Consider the following 21,238-nt stretch of genomic DNA (forward strand, 5'->3'; position numbering starts at 1 on the left):
ACCACCATTGAAAAGTTTGAGCTTCTAATTTTACTTTAAGTTAAAAATATGAAAAATAATTAATTTTGCATCCCGAATTTGCAGGCTTCACATTTGCATAAAGAAATTCAACAAAATGGGTTCGAGATTAATGGTTTAGGGGGTATCCGAATGTGCGTCTAAGACGGAAAAACTCAATTCTGTAGCAGCAGAAATTGATAGCCGCGGTACGAGGTAAGATTGCTCAAAAGTTTAATAATATACCTATGTCGAAATAGGCTCAGTTCCGCTATCACGACAGTGATGCTTGGTTTAAAACTGTATTCAAGAAAAAAAATTCTAGTAGAGGGGATGTAATTTTGGGTTGAAAATGCCAATTTTTTGCAATTTTTCAAAGAAAAAAAATTGGTTACCATGATTTTTACAGGCTCACAAAACAACAAAATGCAGACCTCTCCAAAAATGAACTCTGCATGACAATTGCAAATGTTGTGTAGATTAAAAATATATGTATTTTTATATAGGTGTTATTTAAGGTTAAAAAGCTGTGTGTACATGATTAAAGCCTGCACATAATTTTGCTGAATTTTTCAAATCTACTGTACACTGCTACCTATAGACGTATCCACATGACTTTTTAGATGACCTATTGTCATCGTGTTTCGTCCGTCGTCGTGCGCCGTGCGCCGTGCACCGTGCACCGTCCGCCGGGCGTAAAACTATTTATACAAAAGCCTACTCCTCCTAAACCCTTGAGTGAATTACATCCATATTTGGCATGAAACATCCTTGGGGAAGGACAATCATATTTTATATAAATGAGATAGGTCCGACCCCTAGGGGCAGAGGGGCGGGGCCCCAAAAGGGCAAATTTTCTTAATTTAAGCTTTTAAATCCTACTCCTCCTTCATCCTTGAATGGATTTCATCCATGTTTGGTGTGAAACATCATTGGGGAAGGACAATCATATTTTATATAAATGAGCCTGGTCCGACGCCTAGGGGCTGAGGGGTGGGCCCCAAAAGGGCAAATTTACTTAATTTTAGCTTTAAAATCCAACTCCTCCTTCATCCTTTGATGGATTTCATCCATATTTGGTGTGAAACATCATTGGGGACGGACAATCATAACTTATATAAATGAGCCTGGTCCGATTCCTTGGGGTTGAGGGATGGGGCCCCAAAAGGGCAAATTTTCTTAATTTTAGCTTTAAAATCCTACTCCTCCTTCATCCTTGGATGGATCTCATCTATATTTGGTGTAAAACATCATTGGGAAAGGACAATCATATTTTATATAAATGAGCCTGTTCCGACCCCTAGGGGCTTAGGCCCCAAATGTGGAAATTTTCTTGATTTTAGCTTTAAAATCCTACTCCTTCTTCATCCTTGGATGAATTTCATCCATATTTGGTGTGAAACATCATTGGGGAAGGACAATAATATTTTATATAAATGAGTCTTGTCCGACCCCATAGGGGCTGAGTGGTGGAGTCCCAAAAGGGCAAATTTTCTTAATTTTAGCTGGCCCACTTCCTGTTTTCAGGTATTGGTCTCCGATCTCAATCGAAATTAGTCTATAGGGGTTTTGATTGATGCTGAACAACATGCAAACATTTTCGTAAAGATTTTAGTATTCCAAGATGGCCGCTGGCCCACTTCCTGTTTTAAGGTTTCAGTCTCCGATCTCAATGAAAATTGGTATGTAGGGGTTTTAATTGATGCTGAACAATATGCAAACATTTTCGTAAAGATTTTGGTATTCCAAGATGGCTGCTAGCCCACTTCCTGTTTTCAGGTTTCAGTCTCCGATCTCAATGAAAATTGATCTATAGGGGTTTTAATTGATTCAGAAGGGGGGACTTTAGGTGAGGACAATCATATTTTATAAAGGATCGAACTAAGACCCATTGAGATAGTACGGTGGAGGTCCAAAACGGGAGCTTTGCTGAAATTTGGCTTTAAAATCTGACTCCTCCTTATATTAATCCTTGAATGGGTTACAACCATATATGGATGAAGGGCTATACCAAGTTTGTTCAACTAATGACATTTACCTATTTCAGAAACTTACATATTCAGCTAAGGAGTTCCTTGTACTGTTTATATTAATCGTTAACCAATACTTTATACTGTGAATTTGTTGTTTTGTGCCATGAGTCAGATGACCGTTAAGGCCCATGGGCCTCTTGTTTTGAGTTATCGCCCTTTGTAAAGCGATAGTGGCGCCCGGAGTAATAAAGCAACATCTGGTTTACATGGACAGAGCATTGTATGGTAGTAAACGTCAGCCGATCTTTCGCGTAAAACACGTTAATTACGAAACGTTAGAGGTATATGTGAGTTACGTTTGGATATTGAACTTTTGCTTAAACCACATGAAAGAATATTGTTAACTGTCAAATTAAATTTAGTGCAAAAACTACCGACTCAAAGTCGCCGGTAACGTGATAATGGCGGTATGATGATATCGCCGTAATACAATTTACGCGTACATTTTGTAGATAGTACTTTACATATACACCCTGTATTACTGTTGACAGTAATTTGACAGGAAAAAATGTAACGTCTACATATCCTATTTGTTTGTAAACGTTTTTTTAAAGTTGCCGTTTTCAGTGAAATAGATCAATTTATTTTTAATATGTAAATCCTGTGTCTTCATAATACACATGTACATTTATGTACATGTATCTGCTTCGACCACGGGGCATGTACGTGTAGGAGATTGACGTCTCGTATACCAACACTATCTTCATAGAAATACATTTATTTACATTAAAACACTATGCGTATGCTAATTATAATTGACAGAACGTCAAACTTATGCCAGTTTATGTATTTTGACTGAATAAAGTAATACTATGTTAACAACATCTTGTTATTTATATATATATATATTAGGAAATATAATATTTATATATATTCATTTATTTGCATTTTTACATCCACAAATAAGGATCGATAGCAAATTACAAAGATAACATTACATGTATAACACAATAATAATAAAACAAGAACAACTTATGCATTCAGCAAGCCCACTTTCCTCAGTTCAAACGACTTTTTAATGAAGAGGCCCAAATCCTGCAGAAGTTGTGGTTCATTAGATGACAATAACTTTATTAGATTTTCATAGTCTGTGAACATAGAATTAATGTTGTATTTAGATAGGAAACTTTTTCTTTCAGTAGAATTTATTGTACACTTGAGGATGAAGTGAGCTTCATCCTCTACAATATTGCAAAATTTGCATAACCGGTGCTGGCGAGGTATCTTTTTTGTCCTACCAGCTTCAATTTCTAGGTTGTGATTGCTGATACGAAGTTTTGTCAACAATTTTCGATATTCAAAATTTTGCAAAGAAAGATAATATTCCTCTTTATAGTTTTGTTTAAGTTTACTATATAGAAATAGCTTATTACTACAATCTAAAAGCTGCATTTTGCTTGAGAAAATAATGTCAAATCTGTCATGTATGAATCTTTTTAACGACCGTTTTAATCTGGCCTGTGCCTTCCTACTGAAGTTTCCCCTTTTAATGTCAAATGTGATGTTATTTTCGTTGATAATACTTGATACGTATGAATACCACGAATATGATCCACTTTCATGAATATTTTGACTGACCTTCAAAGCTTCTTTTACAAGATTATTAATGTCATCTTGTGATATTCTAGCCAAATAACACAATGCTTGAGTATTAATGAAACAGTCTAGTGTATACTGTCCTAATTCAGGCCCGGAAGCAGCATTTACTGCATATTTTCCAACCCCAAGGTCCATTTTGCAAAATTTTAAATTTATTTGTTCAAATGGCGTTTTACCTATTATTGAAAATTTGTCAAATGTTGAATTATTCACACGCGCTCTTTTACTTGCATTTGCAATTTTACTGTAAAAGTCAGCATACCATATTTCAGAATTATATGTTAAGATTGGTCTGACTAAAGAATTATACAACTTTTTCCAGAGCCATATGGGCATATCAGCTATTTTATTTAAATATTGCTTAATTGAAAACAGAACTTTTCTGCTTTTTACACGAAGTTCCTTAGCAGCTAGCATGAATTTACCGTTGCTACATAAAGTTGTACCTAAATATTTATACTCAGAGACTTGTTCAATTTCCTGATTTTTAAACATAAACGGTTTCACATTATGTTTGATTTTTATATTTCTCTGCCTAGTTTGGAAAATCATCGTTTTTGTTTTTTTAGCATTTATTGAAAGCTGCCATTTTTAGCTCACCTGGTCCGAAGGACCGAGGTGAGCTTATGTGATACCGCAGCCACCGGCGTCCGTCGTCCGGCGTCCGGCGTCCGTCGTCCGTCGTCCGTCAACAATCGACTTCTTCTCCATAACCGCTGGTCGGATTTCAACAAAATTTGACTGGTAGCATCCTTATGGGCTACTAACTAAACATTGTACAAATGATGGGGCTGACCCCCAAGGGGGCTGAGGGGCGGGGCCAAAAGGGGTCAATTTGACTATTTCCATAGAAACGACTTCTTCTCTGAAACCAAGCATGGGATAGCACCCTTAATGCAATGATAGCATCCTTATAGGGTGGGGATTCAAAATTGTACAAATGATGGGGCTGACCCCCCAGGGGGCTGAGGGGCGGGGCCAAAAGGGGTCAATTTGACTATTTCCATAGAAACGACTTCTTCTCTGAAACCAAGCATGGGATAGCACCCATAATGCAATGGTAGCATCCTTATAGGGTGGGGATTCAAAATTGTACAAATGATGGGGCTGACCCCCCAGGGGGCTGAGGGGCGGAGCCAAAAGGGGTCAATTTGGCTATTTCCGTATAAACGACTTCTTCTCTGAAACCAAGCATGTGATAGCACCCATAATGCAATGGTAGCATCCTTATAGGGTTGGGATTCAAAATTGTACAAAAGATGGGGCTGACCCCCCGGGGGCCTGAGGGGCGGGGTCAAAAGGGGTCAATTTGGCTATTTCCATATAAACGACTTCTTCTCTGAAACCAAGCATTGGATAGCACCCATAATGCAATGGTAACATCCTTATAGGGTGGGGATTCAAAATTGTAAAAAAAAAAGGGGGCTGACCCCCCGGGGGCCTGAGGGGCGGGGTCAAAAGGGGTCAATTTGGCTATTTCCGTATAAACGACTTCTTCTCTGAAACCAAACATGGGATAGCACCCATAATGCAATGGTAGCATCCTTATAGGGTACAAATGATAGGGCTGACCCCCGGGGGGCCTGAAGGGCGGGGTCAAAAGGGGTCAATTTGGCTATTTCCATATAAACGACTTCTTCTCTGAAACCAAGCATCAGACAGCACTCATAATGCAATGGTAGAATCGTTATAGGGTGGGGATTCAAAATTGTACAAATGATAGGGCTGACCCCCCGGGGGCCTGAAGGGTGGGGTCAAAAGGGGTCGATTTGGCTATTTCCATATAAACAACTTCTTCTCTGAAACCAAACATGGGATAGCACTCATAATGCAATGGTAGTATCGTTATAGGGTGGGGATTAAAATTGTACAAATGATAGGGCTGACCCCCGGGGGGCCTGAGGGGCGGGGTCAATTTGGCTATTTCCATATAAACGACTTCTTCTCTGAAACCAAGCATGAGACAGCACTCATAATGCAATGGTAGAATAGTTATAGAGTGGGGATTCAAAATTGTACAAATGATGGGGCTGACCCCCCGGGGGCCTGAAGGGTGGGGTCAAAAGGGGTCAATTTGGCTATTTCCATATAAATGACTTCTTGTCTGCAACTAAGCATGGGATAGCACCCATAATGCAATGGTAGCATCCTTATAGGGTGGGTATTCCAAATTGTGCAAATGATAGGACTGACCCCCCGGGGGGCCTGAGGGGCGTGGTCAAAAGTGGTCAATTTCCATATAAATGACTTCTTCTCTGCAACTTAACATTACGCTCATAATGCAATGGTTACATCCTTAAAGGGTTTGGATTCAAAATTTTGCAAATGAAGGGGCTGACCCCCCGGGGGCCTGAAGGGTGGGGTCAAAAGGGGTCAATTTAGCTATTTCCATATAAACGACTTCTTCTTTGCACCTAAGCATGGAAGAGAACTCATAATGCAATGGTAGCATCCTTACAGGGTTGGAATATGAAATTGTACAAATGATAGGGCTGATCCCCGGGGCATTAGACGGCAATAGATGCGGGGTCAAAAGGTCAATTAGGCTACTATTTTCATATAAATTACTTTGTCTCTGAACCTATGTATTGGATAGCATATTTGTATGGTATCAATAGCATCATTTTATGGTTGTGATTCAAAATTAAACTTTGGGAGTCAATTTTGCTAATTTTTCTAATGATTGTCAGTCTTTGTGATAATTACTAAAAAAAACCAGGTGAGCGATACAGGCCCTCTGGGCCTCTTGTTCACAGTAGTTTTCCAATTCAATTAATGATTGCTGCAGTCCTTCGGGAGTTTCTGATAAAATCAATAAATCATCCGCAAATGACAAACTACCTACTGCTAAATCCCCTAATTGTAGTGGCTTATTATTTAGAATGACTGGTAAATCATTGATGTACATGTTGAAAAGGGTAGGACTTAAACTATCTCCTTGTTTTACCCCCCGAATAATGTTAAAATATTCTGTCGTGAATGTTTTAAATTTTATTGAGGATTGCGTTTTTCCATACATGTCACTAACAATTTTGAAAATATTTTTTCCGACACCATGTTGTGCAAGCTTAAATAATAATCCATTTCTCCATACACTATCAAAGGCTTTATTGAAGTCCACAAAACATGCATAGATTTTTCCCTTAGACTGTGAGTATTTAGTTAACAATGTTTTTAGTACGAACAAGGCATCAGTAGTTCTACTATTTTTTTGAAACCCAAATTGATTTATAATATTTTGCATAAACATGGTAAGCCTTTTGTTTAAAATGGAATTGAATAACTTTGCCAAACAACTTTGGAGAGAGATGCCTCTGTAATTCGTTGGTAGACCTGCATCACCAGATTTGAAAATAGGAATTAAGAAGAATTTGTTCCAAAACTCTGGATAACAGCCACTACTAAAAATAGCATTAAAATATTTTGCTAAAAGAGGCATCATGATATTTATGGAATATTTGATTATTTCGTTACTAATAGAATCAGGACCCACCGATTTATTATTCTTTAAAAGCTTAATTACTTCTTTTATTTCTTTTATTGTAATGGGCCTATCTGTGATATCATTATGTTACAACTGGGTTTTTAGTTGGTCAAGTTGCAATTGAATATCCCTCTTAAATTTAGTATCTGGGTACAAGTTTTGATTCCCCAAGTTTTTGAAATGTACAATAAACTCTTGCCAATTAGGGGGGTCTTCACAGTTATCATTGCTTTTTGGCTTAAGAATTTTAAGCACCTGCCACAATTGTTTAGAATCTTTATTTGATATACTATTTATTTTGCCCCGTATTGTTTGTTTGAAAGCTCTCTTTTTGGTTTTTTTCATCCTTTTAAGTTGTTTTGTATAATAGAGAAATTTTAATCTAAGCTGCAAGTCATATCTTGACTTTTTAAGTTTACTACCAAGTCTATTTACAGTTTTTCGAAGGCTGAAAAAATCCTTATCTGTCCAAAGCGCCCTTTTAATTCGCTTGCATTTACCGGTTTTTCTAATTTTAACAGACATACATCGTTTTTGTAGCTTTTCATACATGTTAGTAATTAAAGAAGTCGCGTTCTCAATTTCTTCCTAAGTATAAGGAAAATTCTTAGTTTGGAGTTCCACTATATCGTCTCTAATTGTTACATCTCCTAAAATTTCAATGAGCTTTCCATTTGAATAATTTCCCCAATGATACGATTTTATATCTGTGTTTTGTAAAGGTAAATTTGCAGGATTATTTGATATTTTACAATCCAAAAACGTAATTGTTTGAACATGATCCGACAAGTAGGTTGCTTCTTCTACGACAAAATAATTTACTGAGGAAAGCAGGCTTGCACTAGTTAAAACATAATCAACAACGCTACAACCATTGTGCTTTATGCAAGTATAATTACCCAATAAATCACCCAAAATGTACATGTATGAATGTACACATTTCTACTATCATAACCTGTACATAACTACATAATCTGAGGTAACATACAGTGTAGGTTCTTCCCCGTTTTAGATCAATTTTGGCAATAGCTTCTTTCCTGATGTCATGCGAATTTGGAACACAGTTGATCCTGATATAAGTTTAGCTAGGTATATTTAAAGCTAAAATGAATAATGAAAATTCTGCTTGACTACATATTTCTCCTATATTCTTGAATTGTAATTCTAGAAAATTAAAATAATATACTTTGTCAATAGAAACAATGAAGTGATCTTTTTTTTTAATATGGACTTGCCCACTTCTTGTGACATAGATTTACATGAAGATAGGAACGGATGTGATTTATCTTTTCCAAAGTCACACGGTATACATGTATTTCTGCAACTACCTGGTAAACGTTTAGGATGATATCTCTATTGTCTCTGTTGAACTACATGTATATCTAACCATTTGTACAATTTATGTCCTTTTGTTATCTAATGTTATAAAAAAATAATTCATGTATAGATATTTTTATACTACCGGAATGAAAAGAGAATGAATATGTGTGTGTGTGTGAGTAGTTAAATAAAACTAAAATAATATAATCAATATATATGTATTACACCACTACGGAAAAGATTTATGTAGACTTAGCCTGTTACCTAATCCATTTACAGTATGTGTTTTCATGCATAATAAAATTTGCGGAAATGAAAATCATAACCTGTAAACTTGCCCACTTAAAAGTCTATATATAGTATGTACCGTACCTGTAGCCTGAAGCTTTCATCTAATAAACCCTATCTGAAAACGTGCAATCTAGCTATCTTCCTCTAGAGTCTAAATTAATGTGGTAATTGTGTATATGTACAAATGTAGATGCAGACAACATTCAAAAGTGTATGTTTATGTTTTACAACAAAGTACTTGTAGTGACGATTAAAATGCATATTTGGCTATTGTACTTGCCTAAAGCCAGGTCACAGTGATTTGAGAGCTATAAAATCTTTAAACCAAGGACACAGACACTTAAAAATCCTTGCTTGAAACTAACCTCAATAATAACCAATTCTGGAAGCATTGGTAGGGAAACTGAGTAGAAAAGATCATATGAACCTGAATATTTTTATGTATTCCTGTCAGAAAGAGAACCTAAAAGAATCAATTTTCAGAATTTTCTTTTGTCCCACCATCCATATTCCATTTACAAAAATAAATAAAATGTCTTCAAACCTACCTACAATTACCATTATCTATGATGTGACTTAATTTATATAAGCTATATAGTGTAAAATTGTTTCACAGTTTCCCTATGGGTTAATGTCATGGCCATTTCCCATAAAGGGAAAATTCAATGAGGCTAGTGAAGACTATGTACAAGATATCTGTCATCTTGGAAATAGATGTAGTTGGAAATACCAAGATTTGAAGATATTGTTTTCTTTTGTTTTGGGCAGTATGCTAGCTTCTGTAACTTCACAAGAAATTTATAATTATTGTATTGATTTACATGTATATATATATTAAATATGTGGGACAAGGAAGTAACTCCAACCGTGTGGACAAAACAAAATTGTCAAATTTTCGAGGCGATCTGCCCCTTTATCAAGACATACAAAACGAACACGATTACATAATAGGATACGAACAGTAATGCGGGACAAAGTAGACAAATATTAAACTATATAGCACAATGGAGCGCAATATACCCTTCGGCAAGTGGAAGCCGAAGGCCGGATCTACAGAAATGTATCCATGCTGTTCGGCAGAACGCTAAAATATGAGCGATGACTGGAAAGCGTGCCACGTGTGACGTCAAATAAGTGGCGAAATTGATTTATAGTGCTCATTAGTATAAGATGCAAATTTAGTCGCCTATCTCCTTGGTGTGTTGGCAAAGAAGCAAAGTCCCAAATTTAGTCGCCTTTTGCTGGGCAGCATATGTAAAGGATCAAAAACGCGTAGAACAGAACGGGAAAATGCTGGAAGTAGGGATAATTAATTGAAAAGCAAGTGATCAATTGATGTCAATCGGTATATTTAACGTTCGTTAATGCCTTTGGGATAGCTGTCTGTAGATAGGTAATCCAGAATCGCTCTCTCGATCGACGCTTGGTTTGTGTCCAGTGGGAACAGTGCTCAATTGCAATCACCTGCATGTCTTTCCAACTATGGATGGGCAAGTTGAAATGTCTGGCAACCGGATAGTCAGGTTTGTTCTGTTTGATAGACCAGCGGTGATTGTTTATTCTGACGTTGAGTGGACCACCGGTTTCCCCAACGTATTGCATTGTGCATTTCCTACACGAGAGGAGGTAGATGACATTGCTGGATTTGCACGTCAGGTTCTGTCGGATGTTGTATGCTCTACTCTATATTAAATATGTACAATACATGTAGATAAGCCAGGTTTTCTTTCCAGTTTCGATATACATGTACATGTATATATATAGGATCCCTGATTCTATGTTCTGAAGTTTGAAGGTACCATACTGGCTAAAATGATATAAATGTATAGATGTATTTCTAAAATAGTTACTACATTCTAAAAAGACTTTATACATTTTTACATAAGTAACTGCAGTATCATACATAATCATAGTGCATTTGTATCACTACATGGTTTGATATCTGTACTTGCATTATTTGTACTATATAGTAATCATCAATCTATAGATAATGTGTTTGATTGTTGACAATCTACTTTTCACTTTAGAAAATATAAAAAATAGAGGAGGTAACAGGTTTAACTTCTTCATGAAGGCTGTGGAGTACAATTCACATAAATACACACACACAAAAAAACATGTACATTCATTCAGCTTCCTCTTCATTTAGACAGCAAGAAATACATGAACATGTACCTATTGTTGTCATCTGCTTACCAACTTTTATGATTAGATCATTTCATATTTGTTTAATTTTTAATTGAAACTATGTCCACTTTCAGGATACATATATGTATCTGATAAATCGCCAACATATTATGAAGTATGTGTAAAGAGTGTGCATTTCATTTTGAATAGAAATATTGAACTATATCTATCTACATAAAGGTAGGCCTACATATCATGATTGGCATTAAAAAATCTGATTAGAATGAATTGACTATCATCATTTACAAAGTCTTTCAGAAGAAAGCAAACCTTTCAAGGTACAAGTCAATCCATGTAAGATTTGGCTTCACATAAATAATTTATTCAAACTATTACAAGTAGGATAAGCATTAACAATACATTGAGTGATGGTGAGTTGAATGTAACAGTTTTATTTCCAGAGCCTAGGGTGCAGAAAGAACACATGGCAGATATTACAGCATATGCAAAAAATCTATGTATGCACAAATGTCATTATTGTATTTTAGACTTTTGGATGGAAGGGTGCTGTTTATATGAGGAAAAAAATCATTAATCTACATGTATATTCTTTCTGTGTCTAATCCAAAATACAGCAACCACAAACTAAGGCACAAAACTGTTCACATGTTTAAATACATACATTGTATTTCTATTTCAAATTACAGGAGTCCTACATTTTAATAGACACCACATATGAGAGGTATACACGGCGCGTTAACTACATGTAGTGGTTTCCATCACCAATTTGGATCATGTACAACGTACTTGTAAATTACTTTAAAAGGTAGGTCAAAAACAGTCTCACTCTGCAGACGGACATCTTGATTTTCTAGTTTGGAATTTAGGCGTGACATGCCAGTGAATGTACCCAGTTCTTTTAAAAACTTTGATCTTTACATGTAAGATGTATACAAACACCTATACAGTTTATGTTTCTGGTACATATATGATGGTTTTAGTGAGAAAATGTCGGAATAAACGCATACATTATCGTGATAAGTGGATATATTACCACATGCTATTTTCACCATGCTTTAATACATTCTCGGGGAAGATGGAAGACGTAAGATCGGACTTACAAAGTTGAATGAACCCTCCACTGAAACTTTTCAATATCGGCCACGCCCACTCAAAAAATGAACGAAAATGTTGGGAAACTATCCAATATTTACGATAAAAAAACACCTACATATATGGAAATATGTAATTCAAATAATATTAGCAGCAACACAGCAAAGAAACGTGTAACAAATCGGGAAAACTCGTTTCAAAGGTAATAAGCGGTTACTATATTACAGTGTACGTAACGAAAACCGGAAGCGTCTTTACTCCGATCAAGGGGAGGATAACTCTAAAATTTCAAGATGGCGGATTGATGTGGATAGGTCTATATGGAATGAAGTACTAATTGCGCATGCACCAATGGCGAAATAAATTATTTTATATTATTTTTTGTTTTAATTAGACATATATATACACGATTAAACACCAATTATTGTTCAAATAATGAATATCATTTATGCTCTCTGGGCTCGCGCTACCTATTTGCATTTTCGTTAGAGTGGGGGTACGTAATTTCGCACACTTTTGGCATTGATTTTAATGAATTTCAAATACTTTCATTCCGAACCAAAAAGGCTGAACTTACATCGGCAGATGTACAAGTGCTTCACAACACACGAGTATGTAACCGGATATGCGCAGACGTATCACTGCGCACGGGAGCTGTTATTAACTTGATGTTAACCTGTAGTTGAACGGGTTTGGGGGACGTAATTTCGCACACCCCTCAAACATTCTTGTTTTTGGTGAAAATAATTATTTTCAAACATTTCATGGACAAACAACATCATTAACAAAGATTAAGTACAGTTCCAATCTTGAAATGACATCAAAACACAATTATATTTCTAAATGAAAAAGTGACATTTCGCCGCCATTTTCGTTATGAAAAATGACCGTTCCCTATAGTAAACAATGTAAACGAGGTCAAGTCATAGGGTGTCCGCAGAAAATATCTGTTTTCCGCTTATATTTGATGGATTTTCATACGGGTTTCGATATATTCTAAAAAAAGGATAGTTTCTCTACATATTTGTACGTGAATCAGTTATTTATCACCCAGAATTATTTTATGTCAAGTGGTTTATTTTCTATAAATTTCTTTACTGAGATGGGCCGTATTGTTCCGATTTCGTTTTTTCAAAACAAACTTATCCTGAAAAGTTTAACTAAATATGACAAAATCACAGTGAGAGGCCTCCTTTAGTCACAACATAAACAACAGAGCAAATCTTTCTGACATTTAAAGGAAGATCGCGAAAAATCGTCAGGTGTGCGAAATTACGTACTGTGCGAAATTACGTACCCTCACTCTAATAACGAATCGATATGGATAATATTGCTAAAATAAATTCATCCTAATTCGCAAAAAAATGATAAGTTTTTCTTCACCCACCAGATTGAGATATACCAGTCACGCAGACACAAGCTTCAAACATAGTTTTTTCAGTCACATTACTTTCATAGCAAGTCTAAAACAGTTGATAAATTAATCAGTTACTGTACCATATATATTTTAATGTTGAAGGGATGTAAAGTAACAATACCCACGACGGAGTATGGTTTAATGAATGATCAGGATCTTTTGTATGTGTGTACTTTCCACTTGATGCATAAAAACATTATTTGATGCTCCTTAGTAATTTAATGTTTTTCACAATTTGCTAAATGAAATTCTTATTTGCTAAAAAGAAAAAAATAACTTTCGCAACTTTTGCTAAGCTATGGGTAACACATAGCCGCGCTATGATATCGATGTGATAGTTTAAATTCGAGATTTGCGCAGTGCATCATGGGAGATATGGGTGAAGAGAGTGTTACAGCACATTCATATTGCAGATGTAAAAATACTTCATACATATTGAATTGTTACAATGCAATTTATACTTGCATATATATATTTGAAACTTTATCAAGATAGTTCACCATATTGATAACAATGCCAGAAGAATTCTCAAGCACATTTTGGCCCAATGAACACATGGCTTCGTCACCCAATGCCCTAAAAATATAATTACAGTAGGCCTGCAGTTCGGCCCTTTCAAAGTTAAAAGCTCATATATCGCTGAAGACAAATGTAACAGTGCTGTTATGATTTTGAAACTGATAATTCTCTATTGATTTATTACCTTTACAGTGTGAACTCTTGACGTTTTGATGGGAAGTTTGGTGACTTACATTTTGAAAATTTGACATTTTGATGGGAAGTTTGGTGATCATGACTTAGGTTAGAAAAGTATATGTAAGCAAATAGGGTCTGGGGGCTTTATTAGAAACAGGACTTCTAATGAAATAAATATGTAGTTATATTAACATCAACGTTTATTTTGCTAGGTGGCATCATTTCAAACAATCTATGGCGGCGACAATGAATGGAACAGAGAGCCATACCAATGGCGGTGGTGAAGACATATCTAATGGCTGCAATGGAGTCTCACGAAAGAAAAGGTGGTTTGTCCTTGTCAACACTTCATCACACATTTATAATTATATTGTTACTTTATAACAAGTAATTGGGGTTTTTTTTGTTTTTTTTTTACAAACAACTTTTTAATAATCATTCAGTGTCAATGATAGTGAGATGTTTCATTAAAGTGTCTGGTCCTGATCATGAATGTCCAGACCATTTCATGATTTATTACAGGCGCGATGAAGATATAAATGTGATCTATTACAGGCATGATGAAGATCAATATCTAAATGAGATCTATTACAGGCATGATGAAGGTCTCAATGTGATCTATTTTAGGCACGATGAAGATCTCAATGTGATCTATTACAGGCATGATGAAGATCAATATCTCAATGTCATCTATTACAGGCATGATGAAGGTCTCAATGTGATCTATTTTAGGCACGATGAAGATCTCAATGTGATCTATTACAGGCACGATGAGATCAATGTGATCTGTTACAGGCACGATGGAGATTAATATCTAAATGTGATCTATTACAGGCATGATGAAGATCAATATCTCAATGTGATCTATTACAGGCATGATGAAGATTAATATCTCAATGTGATCTATTACAGGCACGAAGATCTCAATGTGATCTATTACAGGCATGATGAAGAGCTCAATGTGATCTATTACAGGCATGATGAAGATCTCAATGTGATCTATTACAGGCACAAAGATCTCAATGTGATCTATTACAGGCATGATGAAGATCTCAATGTGATCTATTACAGGCACAAAGATCTCAATGTGATCTATTACAGGCATGATGAAGATTAATATCTCAATGTGATCTATTACAGGCACGAAGATCTCAATGTGATCTATTACAGGCATGATGAAGAGCTCAATGTGATCTATTACAGGCATGATGAAGATCTCAATGTGATCTATTACATGCACGATGAAGATAAATATCTCGATGTGATATATATTACAGACACAATGAAGATCTCAATGTGATCTATTACAGGCATGATGAAGAGCTCAATGTGATCTATTACAGGCATGATGAAGATCTCAATGTGATCTATAACATGCATGATGAAGAGCTCAATGTCATCTATTACAGGCAGATGAAGATTAATATCTCGATGTCATCTATTACAGGCACGATGAAGATCAATATCTAAATGTGATCTATTACATGCATGATGAAGATCAATATCTAAATGTGATCTATTACAGACATGATGAAGATCAATATCTAAATGTGATCTATTACAGACATGATGAAGATCAATATCTAAATGTGATCTATTACAGGCATGATGAAGATTAATATCTAAATGTGATCTATTACAGGCATGATGAAGATTAATATCTCAATGTGATCTATTACAGGCATGATGAAGATCTCAATGTGATCTATTACAGGCATGATGAAGATCTCAATGTGATCTATTACAGGCATGATGAAGATCTCAATGTGATCTATTACAGGCATGATGAAGATCTCAATGTGATCTATTACAGGCAGATGAAGATTAATATCTCGATGTCATCTATTACAGGCATGATGAAGATTAATATCTCAATGTGATCTATTACAGGCATGATGAAGATTAATATCTCAATGTGATCTATTACAGGCATGATGAAGATTAATATCTCGATGTCATCTATTACAGGCATGATGAATATAAATATCTTGATGCCATACAACAGATACTTGATCATGGAATTCGTAAAACCAACCGAACAGGTGTCGACACCCTGTCCATATTTGGTATGCAGATGAGGTATAATCTTCGAGAAGGTAAGTTAATATTATTTTCTTTTTAGCTCGCCTCTCGAAGAGAGTTGGGCTTATGGAATCGTGTCTGCATCGGCGTTGGAAATCCCAGGTTAAGGTTTTGGTGGAAGTGTTGAAAAACTGATATCTGTCAGAACTGACATTGATCTTGAAAAACTATATCTGTCAGAACTGACATTGATTTCTATAATGATTTAGAATTATAATTGTTGTGATGGTTATTGATAATCATTTAAGGGGAAAATGCTGAATTTTGTGATTTTCAAGAGGCCCAATGGGCTCAAAAGTTATGTAACAACATTACTATATTTTGTAATAATGGTAAATTTCAAGAAACCTGAAATAAATTGACAAAATTCCAGAGGCGAGCTTCAGCTTTAATTTTCTGTTCTCAAACAGGTCTTGTTAAGCAGGCCTCAAAGTTGAGAGAAATTTACTCGCATATGCAAGTAAATATTCCCAAAGGCGAGTTAAATATAACGATATATCGCCAAACGGCGAGTAAAAAATTCCTTAATATTTCCGGATTTATTTTATGTGTTCGGTTCTTTTAGTAGTAACACAGATCTAATCTGTGTCAGAAAAGTGCTTAAAAGCATAATCACTGCCTGCTGTAAAGCGTCTTGATGACCCTACCTCGGGTATCAGTAGCAATATGGCGGCAAAAAGGCCGGGGCAAATCCCCTTGACTTGTTTTGGCTTTAAAAAGTCAAAACAAACAGAGAACAATGGCAGATTTGACTCGGGATTCATGTGAAAAAAGGGACTGAAGCCAATACATTGACAGGAAGCAAATGCTTCGATATGGCTGAACGAATGTTGTGGCTAAGACATGACGAAGGTACAATGTTTTGAAAGATGTGTGAACAGATTATTAATTAATCAATGGCCGGCAAAACAGACTTTATGTCCAACTACTGATTGTTACGAAAGAGACAGACGCTTGTGTGACACATGCATAGAAAGACAGTAAGACATTCATGATACTGTTATCCTTCAAGTTCAAACAAAAGTACAGTCGGACACAACTTTCAAACAACGCAAACAATGTGATTCAAAAACATTGCAAGATATGCACATGAAGTTCGTCAATGCATACATGTTTAGAATCGCCAAGCTGGAACTAAATTCCAAGCCGCAGGTAGACATATGCAACGAAAAGCGGACTCTTGGAAGCTTGTACATGACTGCCTGAGGTATTAGGCCCAATTTATTCAATTTAAAATCAAATATTATAACCCTAATCGGCGAGATATGAGTTAGTAATAATTACTATATATAAATTACTTATATTACCCTATATAGAAATGTAAACAGATTGAAAAATGGTTTAAAACAAAAAGGAAGCTGAAGTACAGAGGCAGTTTAGTGGGACATTGCAGTTGTTGAATAAAAAGAGTTTTGACCAACACAAAATTATGTTTTTCATGTTTTTAATACTTGTATATTTGTATCTGCTTGCTCAATAATGTAAGGTGTCTAATAAATAAAGCTCTTAACAAATCAAATCAATATATGAAACTTATAAATTTCGCTTGGCAACATTTGGCGAGTAAAATTTAGAGGTCACTCGCCACTTGGCTAGTCATTCCCAAGTGCTACTTTGAGGCCTGTTAAGTAACCTGGTCAAATGCTAAAATTCCTAATCAGCTAGGTAAATGCCTATCGTACCCTGCTACCTACTATTCCATCTTTGCATATTACAGAGTTAGCTCCCTTGCGGGTAGGTATCGATTGTTACGTCATTGTTTTGTGAGCGCAAATCACGTTGTTTTCTCCAAAACATATGACGTTACGCTCGTAAACACATGACGTCACAATCAATACCTACCCGCAAGTGCGGATAACTCTGTAATATGCAAATTCGGAATACTTTTCGGCCGGATACGAAATGGTGCCTATAAGCTATGTGTCCTTAGCTAGTGGAGCACTGCCTCAGAAAATCAATCGGGCACAATTATCTATACTTCAAATAATTTTATGCATATACAGTGTATACACATGCATTTATATATTACTTTTGTCCAAAACAAACATATAACGAACATTCTTAATATCTACCGTACTGCTCACAGGATGTCAAGTTCACAATTTGTTGACTTGCCGCATAATTTTTCCTTTGAAAAGACTTTCAAATTTATATGTAAAAAAAATAAATTCTTGTAAATTTTATCAGATGGTGGGCTATTCAAATTGCTTTCTGTCCTTGGGCCGTTTTCCGTACGTACGTTAACATTTCTTGTTACCGCTATTTCTTAGAAAGGGCTGAAGGGATCTTTCTCAAATTTCATATGTAGGTTCCCCTAGGGCCCTAGTTGTGCATATTGCATTTTGGGACCAATCGGACAACAAGAGGCCTAGGGCCGCCAGGCAGCAATCATGGATTTTAATAATAAAAGTTTATTACCGCTATTTCTCAGAAAGTACAGAGGGATCTTTCTCCAATTTCACATGTAAGTTCCCCTAGGGCCCTAGTTGTGCATTTTGCATTTTGGGACAAATCGGTCAGCAAGATGGCAGCCATCTTGGATTTTGATAGTTAGAGTTTGTTACTCCTATTTCTTAGAAAGTACTGAAGGGATCTGTCTGAAATTTCACATGTAGGTTTCCCTAGGACCCTAGCTAGTTGTGCATATTGCATTTTGGGACCGATCGGTCAACCAGATGGCTGCCAGGCAAAATGTATTTTTTTACAGATTTTGTATTTATGTGTAATTACAGATTTCCCCTTACTGACGACCAAGTGTGTATTTTGGCGCGGCGTTGCTGAAGAGCTCATTTGGATTATACAAGGTTGTACCAATGGAAACAAACTGAAGGAGAAAAACATCCACATCTGGGACGCTAACGGTTCTAAGGAGTTCCTCAGCGGAATTGGTCTAGGTCACCGTGAAGAAGGTAGGGCTACATTAGGCCTAGCTCATTCTGTAAATTATAGAATAGTGTTGATTATCAGTTATCTCCTCTTGGAATGACAATAGACATCGTAACATATGGTATGAATACTGTATCTTTCTACTTTAACCAGTTCTGTTCGGGCTCTCATTTTCTAATTGTTGATCAGAAGATATATGTTTGTATTGTATTATGTAAATTTGCATTCTATATGCATCTCCTAAACCCTTTAAACAATGCATTACAGTAAGTTAGTCTTATAATTAGGTCAGTCACTTTGGCCTTATCAATCAATTCAAATGTGTATGCTAGCATTTGCATTTTTTGCAAGACATATAAAGTCCTGAAAACAAATTTTTGATATTCTTCAATAATTGTCAGGCTCAGCTATCAAACCTGATGTAAGCAATTTTTCAACTCTTTAAAATATTGAAATACTTGTGTGTTTTCTGTTTGTCCTGAAGTTTTCTGTAATTCTGTAGGCGATCTCGGCCCTGTGTATGGGTTCCAGTGGCGACACTTTGGTGCTGAGTACAAGGATATGCACACAGACTACTCTGGTGCTGGTGTAGACCAATTGAAGGAGGTGATACGTAAAATAAAGAACAATCCCGACGACCGACGAATCATCATGTCAGCATGGAACCCACCAGGTAATCTATTTATATGTCAAATCATAATGTGGGCATGGAACCCACCAGATAATCTATATGTCACATCCTCATGTCGGCATAGATCTAGAACCTACCATGTAATCTATTTATACATGTCGCATCTTATGTCGGCACAGAACCCACCAGATAATCTATTTATATGTCACATCATCATGTCGAACCCACCAGATAATCTTTATACATGTCACATCATTGTGTTGGCATGGAACCCACCAGGTAATCTTTATATATGTCACATCATCATGTCGGCATGGAACCCACCAGGTAATCTATATATACATGTCACATCATTATGTTAGCATGGAATCCACCAATGATCTCTATATATACAAATATGTCACATCATCATGTTTGCATGGAAGCCACCAGGTAATCTATATATACATGTTACATCATGTCGGCATGGAATCCACCAGTGATCTTTATACATGTCTTATCATCATGTCGGCATGGAACCCACCAGGTAATCTTTATACATGTCTTATCATCATGTCAGCATGGAACCCACAAGGTAATCTATATACATGTTACATCATGTCGGCATAGAACCCACCAGGTAATCTATATATATATACATGTCACATCAACATGTCAGCATGGAACCCACAGGTAATCTATATATGTCACATCATCATGCCGGCATGGAACCCACCAGGTAATCTTTATATATATGTCACATCATCATGTCGGCATGGAACCCACCAGGTAATCTTTATATATATGTCACATCATCATGTCGGCATGGAACCCACCAGATAATCTATATACCATATTTTCCCTAATGGGGGCATCGAGCGCAGGTAAATGGCTTAGGGGGCGCGGTTATTTGAGACAATTTTTAGATGTTTTTAGCACACCTGGCCCAAAGGGCCGGTGAGCTTATGTCATGGCGCGGCGTCCGTCGTCGTCCGTCTGTCCGTCAACATTTCCTTTAAATCGCTACTAGTCATAGAGTTCTGCATGGATTGTAACCAAATTTGGCCACAAACATCCTTGGGGGAGGGGGAACAGAACTTGTATAAATTTTGGCTCTGACCCCCCGGGGGCAGGAGGGGCGGGGCCCAATAGGGGAAATAGAGGTCAATCCTTTAAATCGCTACTAGTCATAGAGTTCTACATGGATTGTAACCAAATTTGGCCACAAACATCCTTGGGGGAAGGTGATCAGAACTTGTATTAATTTTGGCTCTGGTCCCCCGGGGGCAGGAGGGGCGGGGCCCAATAGGGGAAATAGAGGTAAATCCTTTAAATCGCTACTAGTCATAGAGTTCTATATGGATTGTAACCAAATTTGGCCACAAACATCCTTGGGGGAAGGGGAACAGAACTTGTATAAATTTTGGCTTTGACCCCCCGGGGCAGGAGGGGTGGGGCCCAATAGGAGTGTCACGGTTAACCGAAAATACGGTTAACCGAAAAAAATTCAACCGTAAGGTTCGGTTCGTTAGGATAGTTCTTAGATTCGGTTCGGTTCATTAAAAAAAAAACTGTCCTATAAT

General features: G+C 36.5%; 1 protein-coding gene across 5 annotated transcripts in view; it reads left to right on the forward strand.

Moving 5' to 3' along the window:
- Positions 1-21,238, forward strand: part of LOC138329576 (thymidylate synthase-like) — a 34,279-nt gene that overhangs the window by 2,542 nt on the left and 10,499 nt on the right. For 3 of the 5 annotated variants that reach the window (XM_069276656.1, XM_069276658.1, XM_069276655.1), the window contains exons 3-6: positions 14,290-14,403; positions 16,046-16,173; positions 18,892-19,068; positions 19,548-19,718. In XM_069276656.1, coding sequence (XP_069132757.1) covers positions 14,290-14,403; positions 16,046-16,173; positions 18,892-19,068; positions 19,548-19,718 — 590 coding nt within the window. Of the gene's footprint in view, positions 1-84; positions 214-11,558; positions 11,678-14,289; positions 14,404-16,045; positions 16,174-18,891; positions 19,069-19,547; positions 19,719-21,238 lie in introns of all 5 variants that reach the window. The other 2 variants (XM_069276660.1, XM_069276659.1) reach the window with 2 other exon arrangements.

This window comes from Argopecten irradians, chromosome 8 (genome assembly GCF_041381155.1).
Source record: "Argopecten irradians isolate NY chromosome 8, Ai_NY, whole genome shotgun sequence".
NCBI lineage: Eukaryota > Metazoa > Mollusca > Bivalvia > Pectinida > Pectinidae > Argopecten > Argopecten irradians.